At 35.6% G+C, this 14938-nt stretch overlaps 1 protein-coding gene and 1 pseudogene across 1 annotated transcript; both read right to left on the reverse strand.

Moving 5' to 3' along the window:
* Positions 901–3010, reverse strand: LOC104772857 (probable disease resistance protein At5g45510). Its single transcript, XM_010497417.1, has 2 exons — positions 2531–3010; positions 901–2469 (listed from the first exon to the last, which is right to left on the reverse strand). Exons 1-2 carry the CDS (start codon positions 3008–3010, stop codon positions 901–903), a joined length of 2049 nt encoding a protein of 682 aa, XP_010495719.1.
* LOC104772858 lies at positions 4397–7540 on the reverse strand (annotated as a pseudogene).

Below are 14938 nucleotides of genomic sequence, written 5' to 3' on the forward strand. Positions count from 1 at the left end.
TCTAGGCCACTAGGCATCTCCGAGAAAATCGTTTTGATTTTCGGGCAGCAGTCTAAGCTTAGGTTCTTCAGATTCTCCAAGTTACCAACAGAACTTATAGTCTCCAATGATGCAAGGTTTGTAATCGACAAAGTCTCCAGTGATTTCAAATGTTCCTCATCCGCACCATAGAAAAGGTCTTTTATGTCAGTGCACATCCTTAGCCAGCAATGCTTAATGGATTTAGTCTTGTTAAAGATAGATGTGAACCTTGTAGGAGTACAGTCCACAAAAGACACAAACTCAGCAGTTGCTAGTGCATCCTCATCTAGCTCATTAGTTTCATTAATCTCCATGACTTCCTGCTGACTTGCGGAAGCAAAACGTTAGTAAATTTTTATATAAATCCCTGTCTATGGAGACTTGGAGAAGACGTTCCTTGCTTTCATCTCCCATCTCAGTACAATCACTGGCGCGAGGTTCATCTGATTGAATCTCTCTTATTTCTTCTGAGATTTCTTGGGATGTAACAACTGCATCACAGGAGCTGGCATTCTCACTTGACATTTTGTTCCTTACTTCGTTCCAATCCTTACCTTCAAAACGCTTTCCATCTGCCAGAATAATACTCTTTAGACAATAGATTCTAGTCTCTTTTGGCAAATCTGGTGTCTCCACTTTGGTTCCAAACAGATTCACTTCACGTAGGTAAGACATGTCCTCAAATGATCCCTCAATCTTCTCCAGCTTGGTACTGCCGGAAACATCAATGATTTCAAGATTTGTGAGTTTCTGGATGTTTGGAATATCATATAGGTTGATGCAATCCCGTAGGAGAAGTTCATTGAGACTAGACAGCTCCTCGATGGTGGTAGGCAGCTCTCTAAGATTAGTGCCTGACATATTAAGAATTCTGAGTTCCTACTTATCCTCAAAGCATACTTCCAACATTTTCACTAAGCTAGAAGTGCCAGAAAGATCAAGAATTCGGAGACCTGACAAGGGCTTCAGATTAGGCAATCTTCTCAATTTACTACAGTTTCTCAACAAGAGCCGAGTCAAGGAGTGCAGCTTTTCGGCCACCTCATTGTCCTGGAACATTGGTAGTCGCTCTATTTGGCACTCCGAGAAGTCAAGGAGCTGAAGTTTTTTAAGAAGATAAAAGTTTTTGTTTTTGCTTGTGTTTTTCCTGTCACCGTATGTGTTGTCGAAGCATGTTTGAAGCCCACGAGCACCAGAAATATCAACAACCTCAAGCTCTACTAGTTCTTGTATGTCTGGCAAATCTTCCAATAAAGGACAGTCCTTGATGATGAGACAGTGAAGCTTCTCCAGTTCAGAAATACTGGAAGGGGAAAATTTGATCTGAAGCCCGGAGAGATGAAGACTTTGAAGATCAGTCATTCCCTTAAAGAAGTCGTCAGAGATTTGCATCAGGGAGCTAGCACCAGAAACTTCAAGAGCAGTTAGCTTTGTAAGAGCCTTAAGATACTCTATATTTTGTAGTAGGTCACAGTCCCTGATCACAAGAACTCGAAGTTTCACTAACTTTGATAAAAGAGGGACAAAAGGTTCCACTGTGGGTTCAAAAAGGCCTAGTATCTCAACATCCTTTAGCTTTTCAAAGAAGTCTTTTGGAGTTTCACGACGCAAACGGTTTCTACTAATCAGAACTGTGGTAATTTTGTCTCCTTTCCTCGTTGTTTGGACTGCTTCCATGATGTCATCCAGCTGGTTGATTTTCCCAAGAGCTTGTGTCCTGTCACTACCACAAACTTTAGCAAGTGCGATACGAGATCTGCTTGACAGGCCACGACACCGAAGATCTATTAAATTCTTCATTGCAACCTCTGGCATAACTACATTGTCCTCATGTATCTTCAGAAAACCACGATCTAAAAGCTCCATCAATACCTCATGGCCTTCCATATAGGCCTCTGTTACAGATCTAACAGGATCGAAGTAGCCTTCAAGAATCCAGTGTGCGATCAACTCTTGGTAATAAACACACCCACAATGCTCAAAGAAGCTCAAGCTATGCCAGAAGCAGTCAACAATAGNGAATTTCAATGTCAGGTTGGTGAGACTTGACAGTTCGACTCGTTCAACAACTTTCTCCAGATTCTCACAATGCTTTACACTTAAGACTTCTAGGCCACTAGGCATCTCCGAGAAAATCGTTTTGATTTTCGGGCAGCAGTCTAAGCTTAGGTTCTTCAGATTCTCCAAGTTACCAACAGAACTTATAGTCTCCAATGATGCAAGGTTTGTAATCGACAAAGTCTCCAGTGATTTCAAATGTTCCTCATCCGCACCATAGAAAAGGTCTTTTATGTCAGTGCACATCCTTAGCCAGCAATGCTTAATGGATTTAGTCTTGTTAAAGATAGATGTGAACCTTGTAGGAGTACAGTCCACAAAAGACACAAACTCAGCAGTTGCTAGTGCATCCTCATCTAGCTCATTAGTTTCATTAATCTCCATGACTTCCTGCTGACTTGCGGAAGCAAAACGTTAGTAAATTTTTATATAAATCCCTGTCTATGGAGACTTGGAGAAGACGTTCCTTGCTTTCATCTCCCATCTCAGTACAATCACTGGCGCGAGGTTCATCTGATTGAATCTCTCTTATTTCTTCTGAGATTTCTTGGGATGTAACAACTGCATCACAGGAGCTGGCATTCTCACTTGACATTTTGTTCCTTACTTCGTTCCAATCCTTACCTTCAAAACGCTTTCCATCTGCCAGAATAATACTCTTTAGACAATAGATTCTAGTCTCTTTTGGCAAATCTGGTGTCTCCACTTTGGTTCCAAACAGATTCACTTCACGTAGGTAAGACATGTCCTCAAATGATCCCTCAATCTTCTCCAGCTTGGTACTGCCGGAAACATCAATGATTTCAAGATTTGTGAGTTTCTGGATGTTTGGAATATCATATAGGTTGATGCAATCCCGTAGGAGAAGTTCATTGAGACTAGACAGCTCCTCGATGGTGGTAGGCAGCTCTCTAAGATTAGTGCCTGACATATTAAGAATTCTGAGTTCCTACTTATCCTCAAAGCATACTTCCAACATTTTCACTAAGCTAGAAGTGCCAGAAAGATCAAGAATTCGGAGACCTGACAAGGGCTTCAGATTAGGCAATCTTCTCAATTTACTACAGTTTCTCAACAAGAGCCGAGTCAAGGAGTGCAGCTTTTCGGCCACCTCATTGTCCTGGAACATTGGTAGTCGCTCTATTTGGCACTCCGAGAAGTCAAGGAGCTGAAGTTTTTTAAGAAGATAAAAGTTTTTGTTTTTGCTTGTGTTTTTCCTGTCACCGTATGTGTTGTCGAAGCATGTTTGAAGCCCACGAGCACCAGAAATATCAACAACCTCAAGCTCTACTAGTTCTTGTATGTCTGGCAAATCTTCCAATAAAGGACAGTCCTTGATGATGAGACAGTGAAGCTTCTCCAGTTCAGAAATACTGGAAGGGGAAAATTTGATCTGAAGCCCGGAGAGATGAAGACTTTGAAGATCAGTCATTCCCTTAAAGAAGTCGTCAGAGATTTGCATCAGGGAGCTAGCACCAGAAACTTCAAGAGCAGTTAGCTTTGTAAGAGCCTTAAGATACTCTATATTTTGTAGTAGGTCACAGTCCCTGATCACAAGAACTCGAAGTTTCACTAACTTTGATAAAAGAGGGACAAAAGGTTCCACTGTGGGTTCAAAAAGGCCTAGTATCTCAACATCCTTTAGCTTTTCAAAGAAGTCTTTTGGAGTTTCACGACGCAAACGGTTTCTACTAATCAGAACTGTGGTAATTTTGTCTCCTTTCCTCGTTGTTTGGACTGCTTCCATGATGTCATCCAGCTGGTTGATTTTCCCAAGAGCTTGTGTCCTGTCACTACCACAAACTTTAGCAAGTGCGATACGAGATCTGCTTGACAGGCCACGACACCGAAGATCTATTAAATTCTTCATTGCAACCTCTGGCATAACTACATTGTCCTCATGTATCTTCAGAAAACCACGATCTAAAAGCTCCATCAATACCTCATGGCCTTCCATATAGGCCTCTGTTACAGATCTAACAGGATCGAAGTAGCCTTCAAGAATCCAGTGTGCGATCAACTCTTGGTAATAAACACACCCACAATGCTCAAAGAAGCTCAAGCTATGCCAGAAGCAGTCAACAATAGAACTCTTCACGGTGTCATCTGTTTGTAATAACTCATATGCGAGATGTAGAATAGGATTAGCTCTTTCACGTTCAGGATCAAAAGAGGAGAGAACTGCCAATAAAACCTCCTTTTGCTTTGGAGGAAGCTGATCAGAGAACTGAAGGTTCCGAGAAATGTAATTTAGAGACTTGGCTAGCACAACGACTGCAGCCGNGTTGCTAGTGCATCCTCATCTAGCTCATTAGTTTCATTAATCTCCATGACTTCCTGCTGACTTGCGGAAGCAAAACGTTAGTAAATTTTTATATAAATCCCTGTCTATGGAGACTTGGAGAAGACGTTCCTTGCTTTCATCTCCCATCTCAGTACAATCACTGGCGCGAGGTTCATCTGATTGAATCTCTCTTATTTCTTCTGAGATTTCTTGGGATGTAACAACTGCATCACAGGAGCTGGCATTCTCACTTGACATTTTGTTCCTTACTTCGTTCCAATCCTTACCTTCAAAACGCTTTCCATCTGCCAGAATAATACTCTTTAGACAATAGATTCTAGTCTCTTTTGGCAAATCTGGTGTCTCCACTTTGGTTCCAAACAGATTCACTTCACGTAGGTAAGACATGTCCTCAAATGATCCCTCAATCTTCTCCAGCTTGGTACTGCCGGAAACATCAATGATTTCAAGATTTGTGAGTTTCTGGATGTTTGGAATATCATATAGGTTGATGCAATCCCGTAGGAGAAGTTCATTGAGACTAGACAGCTCCTCGATGGTGGTAGGCAGCTCTCTAAGATTAGTGCCTGACATATTAAGAATTCTGAGTTCCTACTTATCCTCAAAGCATACTTCCAACATTTTCACTAAGCTAGAAGTGCCAGAAAGATCAAGAATTCGGAGACCTGACAAGGGCTTCAGATTAGGCAATCTTCTCAATTTACTACAGTTTCTCAACAAGAGCCGAGTCAAGGAGTGCAGCTTTTCGGCCACCTCATTGTCCTGGAACATTGGTAGTCGCTCTATTTGGCACTCCGAGAAGTCAAGGAGCTGAAGTTTTTTAAGAAGATAAAAGTTTTTGTTTTTGCTTGTGTTTTTCCTGTCACCGTATGTGTTGTCGAAGCATGTTTGAAGCCCACGAGCACCAGAAATATCAACAACCTCAAGCTCTACTAGTTCTTGTATGTCTGGCAAATCTTCCAATAAAGGACAGTCCTTGATGATGAGACAGTGAAGCTTCTCCAGTTCAGAAATACTGGAAGGGGAAAATTTGATCTGAAGCCCGGAGAGATGAAGACTTTGAAGATCAGTCATTCCCTTAAAGAAGTCGTCAGAGATTTGCATCAGGGAGCTAGCACCAGAAACTTCAAGAGCAGTTAGCTTTGTAAGAGCCTTAAGATACTCTATATTTTGTAGTAGGTCACAGTCCCTGATCACAAGAACTCGAAGTTTCACTAACTTTGATAAAAGAGGGACAAAAGGTTCCACTGTGGGTTCAAAAAGGCCTAGTATCTCAACATCCTTTAGCTTTTCAAAGAAGTCTTTTGGAGTTTCACGACGCAAACGGTTTCTACTAATCAGAACTGTGGTAATTTTGTCTCCTTTCCTCGTTGTTTGGACTGCTTCCATGATGTCATCCAGCTGGTTGATTTTCCCAAGAGCTTGTGTCCTGTCACTACCACAAACTTTAGCAAGTGCGATACGAGATCTGCTTGACAGGCCACGACACCGAAGATCTATTAAATTCTTCATTGCAACCTCTGGCATAACTACATTGTCCTCATGTATCTTCAGAAAACCACGATCTAAAAGCTCCATCAATACCTCATGGCCTTCCATATAGGCCTCTGTTACAGATCTAACAGGATCGAAGTAGCCTTCAAGAATCCAGTGTGCGATCAACTCTTGGTAATAAACACACCCACAATGCTCAAAGAAGCTCAAGCTATGCCAGAAGCAGTCAACAATAGAACTCTTCACGGTGTCATCTGTTTGTAATAACTCATATGCGAGATGTAGAATAGGATTAGCTCTTTCACGTTCAGGATCAAAAGAGGAGAGAACTGCCAATAAAACCTCCTTTTGCTTTGGAGGAAGCTGATCAGAGAACTGAAGGTTCCGAGAAATGTAATTTAGAGACTTGGCTAGCACAACGACTGCAGCCGGCAAACCCATGCTCCTTTTCACAATATCAAGCTTCGAGAACCAACCATTCTCAAGGGATTCAAGTAAGTCATATTTGATCAGGGACTTGAGTAGTTCCATCAAATAACTATCTGTAAAGAAGTTGCATAAAATCTTTGACGCATCAAAGGTGTGGGGGTCAAGTAAATCCCGTTCCCCATCCGTTGCATGGGACTCGACCTCTTCATCAGATTCTACTTCTAGGGAATCGATCTCCCCATCAGACTTAGCATGTACCTCCTCTGTGGCATGAGAGTTCATCTTTTCATCAGAGTTTACTTCCAACTCCTCGGTGGTATCAGACTTAGTATCTAACTCATCAGTGGCATGGGGTTTCATCATCGCTATAGAGTCTCTTTCTCCTTTTCTTCTGGTGAGAAGAATCTTGAGAGGTCGGAAAGGTGCAAGAAAAACTTCAAGTTCCAATTCTTCCATCACTTTTTTTTCGTTGGTCACGCTTCCTACATCATCCAAAACCAAAAGGAGGTACTTCTTTCTTTCGCCGCCCTTGGCCTTCTTTTTCAAAAGATTCTTTGTTTCAGCCTTTTCCTTCTTTTTCCTAATTTTATCATGAATCTTGTCCTTCAACCTCCCCAAGTCTTGAGTATTCTGATCCTCTTCCTCATCTTCACTATCATCATCTTCACTCTCTTCCTTATCAAGAAATACCGAAAGCTGAGAAGCTATATCCTCGTAAAGGGACGACACTTCATCAAAATCTTTATTTAAATTCAACCAGAGAGAAGTGTAGCATGAGCATGACTCGTCTTTAGGTGCACGCTCGAATATCTTGCGAGCCATCCATGTCTTGCCTATTCCAGCTTCACCAACAAGTATGACTCTCGAAACATCATCATTTTCTAATGAATTCAAAATCTCTTTGCACGCACTATCTACTGCACCTTCCAAGTTAGCACTATGTGAAGAAGCCATCACATCACTGGTAAGCAAAACAAGGAAAATGAGATATGCAAAGTCAAAGTGGAAACATGATCAATGTATCGCTCTTTCCAAAGAAAAAAAAAAGTTCTCTAGTAAACCTAGAAAATAGAAACCGTAGATAATCCACAAACTCATCTGGAGAAGAAGATGAAAAGTCTAAAAGTATAACAGAAATTAATCAACATATAGTATGTGTTTGGTGTGCGAATACACACACGCATCGTCGGAGAAAGTGACGAACCTTGTTGAAGCAAACTGGACAATCGCCATTGTTTCTCTTAGTTGCCTTGATTTTGATCAGTCCTCCTCACATTTTACAGATTTTGAATTTTAGTTGAGCTTAGGAAGAAGTTTAACTCCCCTGATGTGCAATCAAAATTAATTTTAGGCTGATTGTAATATTATCTAATTTCCGAACAGAGTTAAAATAATTAAATTCGAGTATATATTTTTGGGTTGAATTAAACCATTTATTAAATTATTATCTATAATATTTATTTTTTTGTGAAAGAAGTGATCCTTGATAATTTAATATATTATTCATCACCATTTGCTCTTCTGAGTTGATTTATTATAGTTGTTAACAAAAAAAATAAAAAATAATCGGAAATACAGAACATGATAATAAAGTTTTATGTTATACAAAATTATAGATAAAGTTTGAGTGTAACACATAGATGTACACATTTATCTCAACTTCAAAATCAATTGTTTTTGGTAATCAAATTTTATAACATTTTTCAAGAAATCTTATTAATATTATAAAGTAATATATATATATATATATATATATATATATTTACTCATTTGAATTCTAGGAATTTTTTTTTGTCAACAAATTTATAAAATTTACTTAAACAAGTCAATTTTGAAGAACATTGTAAATATATAAACTTAAAAGCGGTTTGGTACGTATATTCCATATCAAATTATCCGCTTTGATATTAGTTTGAAGATGTATCAAAAAGTTTTAAAAAAAAAGTAGAGAATTCTAGGACAGTATAAATATATGATTTTAATAGATTTTTCGTTTCTGTTCGCAGCGATTTTATTTTTTTCTTAAATTTGAATATTAGAGAAATTATATAATTTTTTTATTGCATGAAACAGTTTTTGTATTATATTTTTGAACTGCAAATAATTTTTTGGAGATGCTAATTATATCTATACTCGCAAATCGCAATTGACTCCAACATTATTGTAGCATCTCTCTAATTTACATCATCAACATTAAGATAATAACCATAATTTATTGTAAACTTCAACTTCTGAACATATCATGTTGACAAGCAATAACTCCGGATTCACAGCTGCTAACAACATGTAAATATGGATTGGGATCATTTTATAAGGTCTACGGCCTCGAGTCTTTCTTTATTCGCCGGCAATCAGTAGAGAGCAGACAAGGACATCAATAACAATTGTTAATGGCATTAATATATCAATACATGACTTGAGATTTATTAGGTCTATGCTTTCGAGTCATTCTTTATTCATAAGAAACAAATTTTGAAAAAAAAAAAAAAATCGTGATGGTTAGCTGTTAGTGTTAGGTTTTGACTTTTGATTAAAAGAATTTGATTGACAAGTTTGAATAAAACAAAAAACATATTATGATTCCAGTACTGCTGGCGAATCTAGAACAATATTATATATGGGACATAATATTTAATTTTTATTAATTTGTACATGATCTAACTATTATATGCATATGAAAATATTTTTTGATTAAAAATAAATAAAATTGACATTTAAATAAATCATGCCAACTAAACAAAAAAAGAAGAAGATAATGTACCTAATTTAGTAAACTATTTGAAGAATAAATAGCAAATAAAAGGAAAAAGACACATATCCTCTCTCTTCTCTCTCTAAATTTTCCAGAGAGAGAAACTCTCAACTAAGGTTTCTTCCGGCGGCTGTTATGTTCCGACACGGTTGTCCGGTGGGTTAACCGTTTCATTCCGTCCAACACCGGTTCCTTCTGTGGGGGGTTGGATCGGATTTTGGCTCCATCATCGACCGTTTTCTCTAATGGTGGTGGACGGCTCTGTTTCCGGCATGCATCGGCCTCCGCGGCGATTTCATGTCCGGCTATGCTTCCGGCATGCATCGGCCTTTTTGGCGATGTCATGTCCGGCTTAGATTCCGGCGTGTGTTGGTCTTCACGACAGCGTTGTGTCCGGCGGCTACTTCTTTTTTTAAGTCTCTTTGTTTTCCTTTTGTTGTTGTGTTTTTAGGGTTTCTTTTGGTTTGTTTTTAGATCTACCCTCTTTGAAGATTGAAAGTTTTTTCCGAAGAAGAAGAGTAAGATTTGCTTCGATGGAGTCTTTTTCTCAGCTAATTGGAACTCGCCCTTTCCTGTGGGCGTAGATCGAGAGTTTTTTCTGTTGTTCGTCGGTGATTTCAGCCGGAAATGAAGTTTTCCGGCGATGCTTTCCGTTGCCGGTGACCAGAGACCTTCAGACTTCTACCTCTTCGTCTCGCAAGCTTCTCTTGTGACATGTGTTATGTGTTTCAGAGATTCTTTCTTCTCATAAGGGTTTTCTAATTGGGCCGGTGGGCTTTCGTTTTTAGTTTGTTTGCATCATAGACTTGTTTGTAGTTGGGCTTTCGTTTTTAGCTTTTTGACTGTAATTTTGGCCTGTTTACTTGGCTTAATAAAATAAAGACACTCTTGTGACAAAAAAAAAGATTCAATCTGAATTTTCTAACTTCTTTCTAACTTCTTTTATTAAAAAAATATCAGAATATTTCAAATAATTTGCTAAAACTGAAAATTCTTACAACCATGATTAGTTAACAAGAAATACCCTAGAATAACACAACTTTTGGTTTTTGTTCCAAAACTAGCACAAACACTGAAATGTTCCTAATCTAGCATTTTTTAATATTGAGTATTAATTAAGAACAATATTTATTATTTTAAAAAACTCAAAAAAATCAAACCCGATCTCTGTAACATTTCTCTTCGGCAAAGCTTGCGATGATTTTTCTAATCTGAGATCTTCATTTTCCGATCTGAGATCACTCACTTGAAGCTTTAATTAAGCTTTACTTTGATCCCGTGAAGTTTGTGATGAATTTTCCAAATTTTCAATCTCAGATCTTTCAGTTAATTGCTAGATTGATCGATAAAAGCTTCAATGAAGTGATTTAATCAGAGATTCGTCGATTCCATTATAATTTGGATTCGTAGTTCTATTTGGTGTTGGTGATTTTAAACAGCGACGAAGTAGAGAGATGTGACTGTTTGGTGTTGTTAGCTCAGTCTTCTAGTCCAATGGTGAGATCGAGATCTCAAGGAACGACTAGGTGTGTGACTTCCACGCCTTTNAAAAAAAAAAAAAAAGGAAAAAGACACAATTATATATTTATAAGTATAAACATAAACTATAATTCTTAAGTAGTTTATGCACTACCGTCTAAAGCATTTGTCTGCTCCTGATTATGAACAAGTATCAAAATGTGATACTACTATTTTGCGATTATTAGCGTCTAGCAATATTTACACACATTATTTATAACGATTTAGACTACTTCGAATTGCTAGATTTTCAACTCTTTTTCGCCAACGTTTGTGGTAGCAGATGGTTGCAAATGGTTCAATTTATGTTTAACTAGATTTGGACCCGCACATACGTGCGGGGTTGATTTTAAAAACTAAATTTACTAACACATTTATAATTTATTACGTACATGCGGATTATGTTTGTAAACATATTTTTAATAAATGTTATTAACATTCATAATCCAAACTTTTTTTGTATCAGTTTAGTATTTGATTTATTTTTAATTCGGTTTAGACAAAAAATGATCAAATTTGTTTTTGTTATCAGTAAAAACAATTATATTAAAAAATAGTAACAGAAAGATGGTATGTCTAATTTAGGACATAAAATCCATCATGTCCTGTATATGTCTCATAACTATGGTTGATTTTTTTTTTTTCTATTATAGAACATAGTTTAATGTTTTTTCTTTTTCTTTTGAATATTTTTTTGACATTTTTGTGTTAGATAAATTGAAAAATATGTTACATAATATATTGGAAGCATTAATTTATTTTAATTCTAACATGATCCTGGATTTTGATTTTTGAAAATTTTTAATCTCATCTTATTCCTCCTTCCATCCCGTTTCCGTCCCATTATTCTTTTCTCATTTCCTCAAAATCATGTTCCTACATATTTAGCACACAAACACGTAATAGTTTGATTCAAAACAAAATAAAGTATTTGATGAAGAAAAATAATTTCTTTGAAACATTCAGTTAATAGAATCACACATACATGCCGTGTCAGTTAACATTCTTTTATCTCTTGTTTTGTACATGCTTATGCTAGATAAGCTGAAGAAAAAAAAACATATTTAAAATACTGTTGTTTTACTTTAGTTGTAACATGTTTTCGGATCCGCACATTTATGCATTGATAAAATGATAAGTTATAAGTAGTTTCAAACGTATGTATATCTTAATTCAGTATCCAAGATTTAAACATACTGTATATATGTAATACATATGTTTGAAATCATAATATAAAATCATAAATATTGTTTACAGATATCTCATAATATATAACCAAATTATATTTTTATACATATATACAATTTTGTATTTAATTGCTCGATTTTAATAGATACCGATTTAAATTATTTCTATAAACATTTAGATGATTTTGTATATTAGGTAACATCATAATTTCTTGTTTCCGGATATATCTCAAAATATAAAATCAAATTAAATAAGTTTACATATATACAATTTCGAAATTAATTGCCCAAATTAAACATATACATAAATATCAAAATTATTGTTTCCTTAAATTGTTTACGCAAAACTACTTACCTTTTTTGAATTTTATTGCAGATGCTTGTTTCGATTCTGTTTGGATACGGGAGTATGAAAAACAGCTCTGAACAGTTAATACATGATCCGAACAGAATTAATCCAGGGCATATAGGATCTATGCATTTTTATTATCAAATTTACTTTAATGTCCCTTTCGTATTGTATGCTTTTTAATTTATTCAAGGTCATTTTATGTCATATATTTCAGAATTCATTTTGCCTTGTAAATAATGCTTCCCTTTTAATAGTATAGATTATATTTACCTATAATAGTAATAAAAATTCATCTAAACAAAAATTTAATTCTCTTTAACACATATTATCATATCAAATTCTTAAATATTATATATCTATATATATAAAGTTATCTTTCCTCACTCCTGGTGCTGCCACATCAGCCACTCTCTTATTAAATTTTCCACACAACCCACTAAGCAATTCCTATTTCTTTAAAAACCCAGTTACATATTTCTTTAAAGCCCAGTTCATTAGTAATACATTTTTTATACGCTCGAAATAAAACTATTCTCCATGAACCTCCACTCCGCCGTCAAGAATACAAACGAGAGAACATAACTGGAAGTATAACAAGAATACAGACGATTGGAAAAAAAAAAGTCCACCACTTACCATGACAACAAAAACATAACATACAAAATCAACATATATTGAAGAAACTTCCCACAAACCATCTCAAAAACAGGTCTAAGAGTATTACGACCACCAGGAGATAGACATATGCAAAAAGGTCTTTAGCTTCAGGGACACCTAGATCATAAAAAGAAAAAACAACTCAAACGACAAAAAGACAAACACTTACAGAGGATCAGGGAAACATAACTGAAATTCAATTAACAGTAGTCGCCACAATTGAGAAAACCATTACCAAACAGAAAAAAATGTAAGAGATACATACACCATTAGTTGAAGGAAAAGAAGCTGAAATTTAAGTTCCACATTTTGTTCACACTAGACCTAAATTGAATGACTTACTAAACCAGACACAAAAATATACACCCAAAAATGTTTTTTTAAAAAGCATCATAGAGGCGAAAATTTAATTTTACAACACACAATTCACATCCAATCGAAACCCACACTATGCCGAAACAAAACTTAAAACTAAGATCTCAAAAACAATAGATAAATTAATTAGGAAATGAATGGAAGAAAACAATTTAAAAAAAAAACAACAGATTTCTGCACCAATTAACATTTAACTGGAATGAAAACATCAGAGGAGAACCAATTACCCCCTAGGATGCGAAGCGAAGAGGAAAATATCCAAATACACCAAATAAAAAATAAAGTTTGTGCATCGATGAAAGGGATGAATGAAGAAGGATTAGAAGCATCAAGGAAATAGTTTCAAAACTCTTACTGTCCTGTACATTGGAAAAATGACTTCTCTGCTATCCGTTCACGAGACATCATATTTTCAAAGGGAACAAAGCCATTCACACTTCAGTGACATGCCACTAAATACCCAACGGGCCAATACAACTTTAAGGCTTGCAGAAAATAAGTCCCAACGGCAGAAACACAAAAAAAAAAAAAGAATGAAAACATAACTGTAAGTAATTGATATTTTTAAACATTTTTAATCAAAAACCACTAACTAATCACTACAAACACAAAAGCATTGACAAAAAACTACTTGCACAAGTTAGTAACTAAATAATAAAATAATTAAAAGATTATCTACAACCACATATAATAAAACCAAATAACAGTCAGACGACAAAACGACAAATAATTTTAATTAAGCACAACTAACGACTAAAGCGACACAACAACTATTACTATACAAACTTAACTTCTAATTCTATATTTTTTGAAAAGAAGAAAAAGATCATGTAAATTTATTTTTAAAAAAATGATTACATTATACTAGCTGAAAGTACATTAAAAAAAAGTAAACCAACAAAAGAGCAAAGGAAAACATACAAACAACATAACCAGATAGAAAAAGGAAAAATACATAACCATAAAACAAATTAACAAAACAACCGAGAAAAAAACACCCTCATCTAACTTCCGCGCGTAGCGCGGATCAAATGCTAGTATATATATATTTACATTTACTCATTTAGTAAACTAACGTATATTTACAACTAAAACTTTCTTTCTTGGTATATATACAATATGTTTTTGAAAATGTTTGATATTAAACCGCTACTGTAACTGTTGTCAACCAATTTATAAAGTTGTCACAAATGCATTTGTATTCAATTTTTAAACTAATCGCTAAAATCGTATAACAATAACAACATTTAAATCAATTTTTTTCTGAAAGTGGCCAAGAGATTGAATGTGTTGCTGTTGGTTCGGTTTGTACTGCATTTCTTGAGGAGGGGAAAAATTGTTTCTTCCCCTAACTATGCTAATCAACCAATAATGTGTACTCTTCTGTTTTGGAGGATCTCTGTTTACGAAGGTACTGTTCAATATTTAGTCTCATATACCACTCAAAAATATCATTTTCACTTAAATTCTACTTTGTTAGGTATGAAATATCTGATGTCTCAGTTACGATGCTCAAAGGTCATTCTTGAAGATGAAATGGCTGGAATTAATACTGGCGATATGCTATAATTTCATTAATTTAATAAATTGAAAAATAGTATAATCAAAATTATGTGGGAAGTTTAATCTTGAATTATTCAATTTTTACAGACGTTGGCTAGACGTTGATTTCAGTGATGAAGACAATGAAGATGAAGATTGATTTTGTGGTTCGAGCAGCAAGCTATAGTTTGTTGAAACTTTGGACATGAAAATTCGTCTTAATTTATTTAACTATGTTTTGTAATGAT

This window comes from Camelina sativa, chromosome 20 (genome assembly GCF_000633955.1).
Source record: "Camelina sativa cultivar DH55 chromosome 20, Cs, whole genome shotgun sequence".
Lineage (NCBI taxonomy): Eukaryota > Viridiplantae > Streptophyta > Magnoliopsida > Brassicales > Brassicaceae > Camelina > Camelina sativa.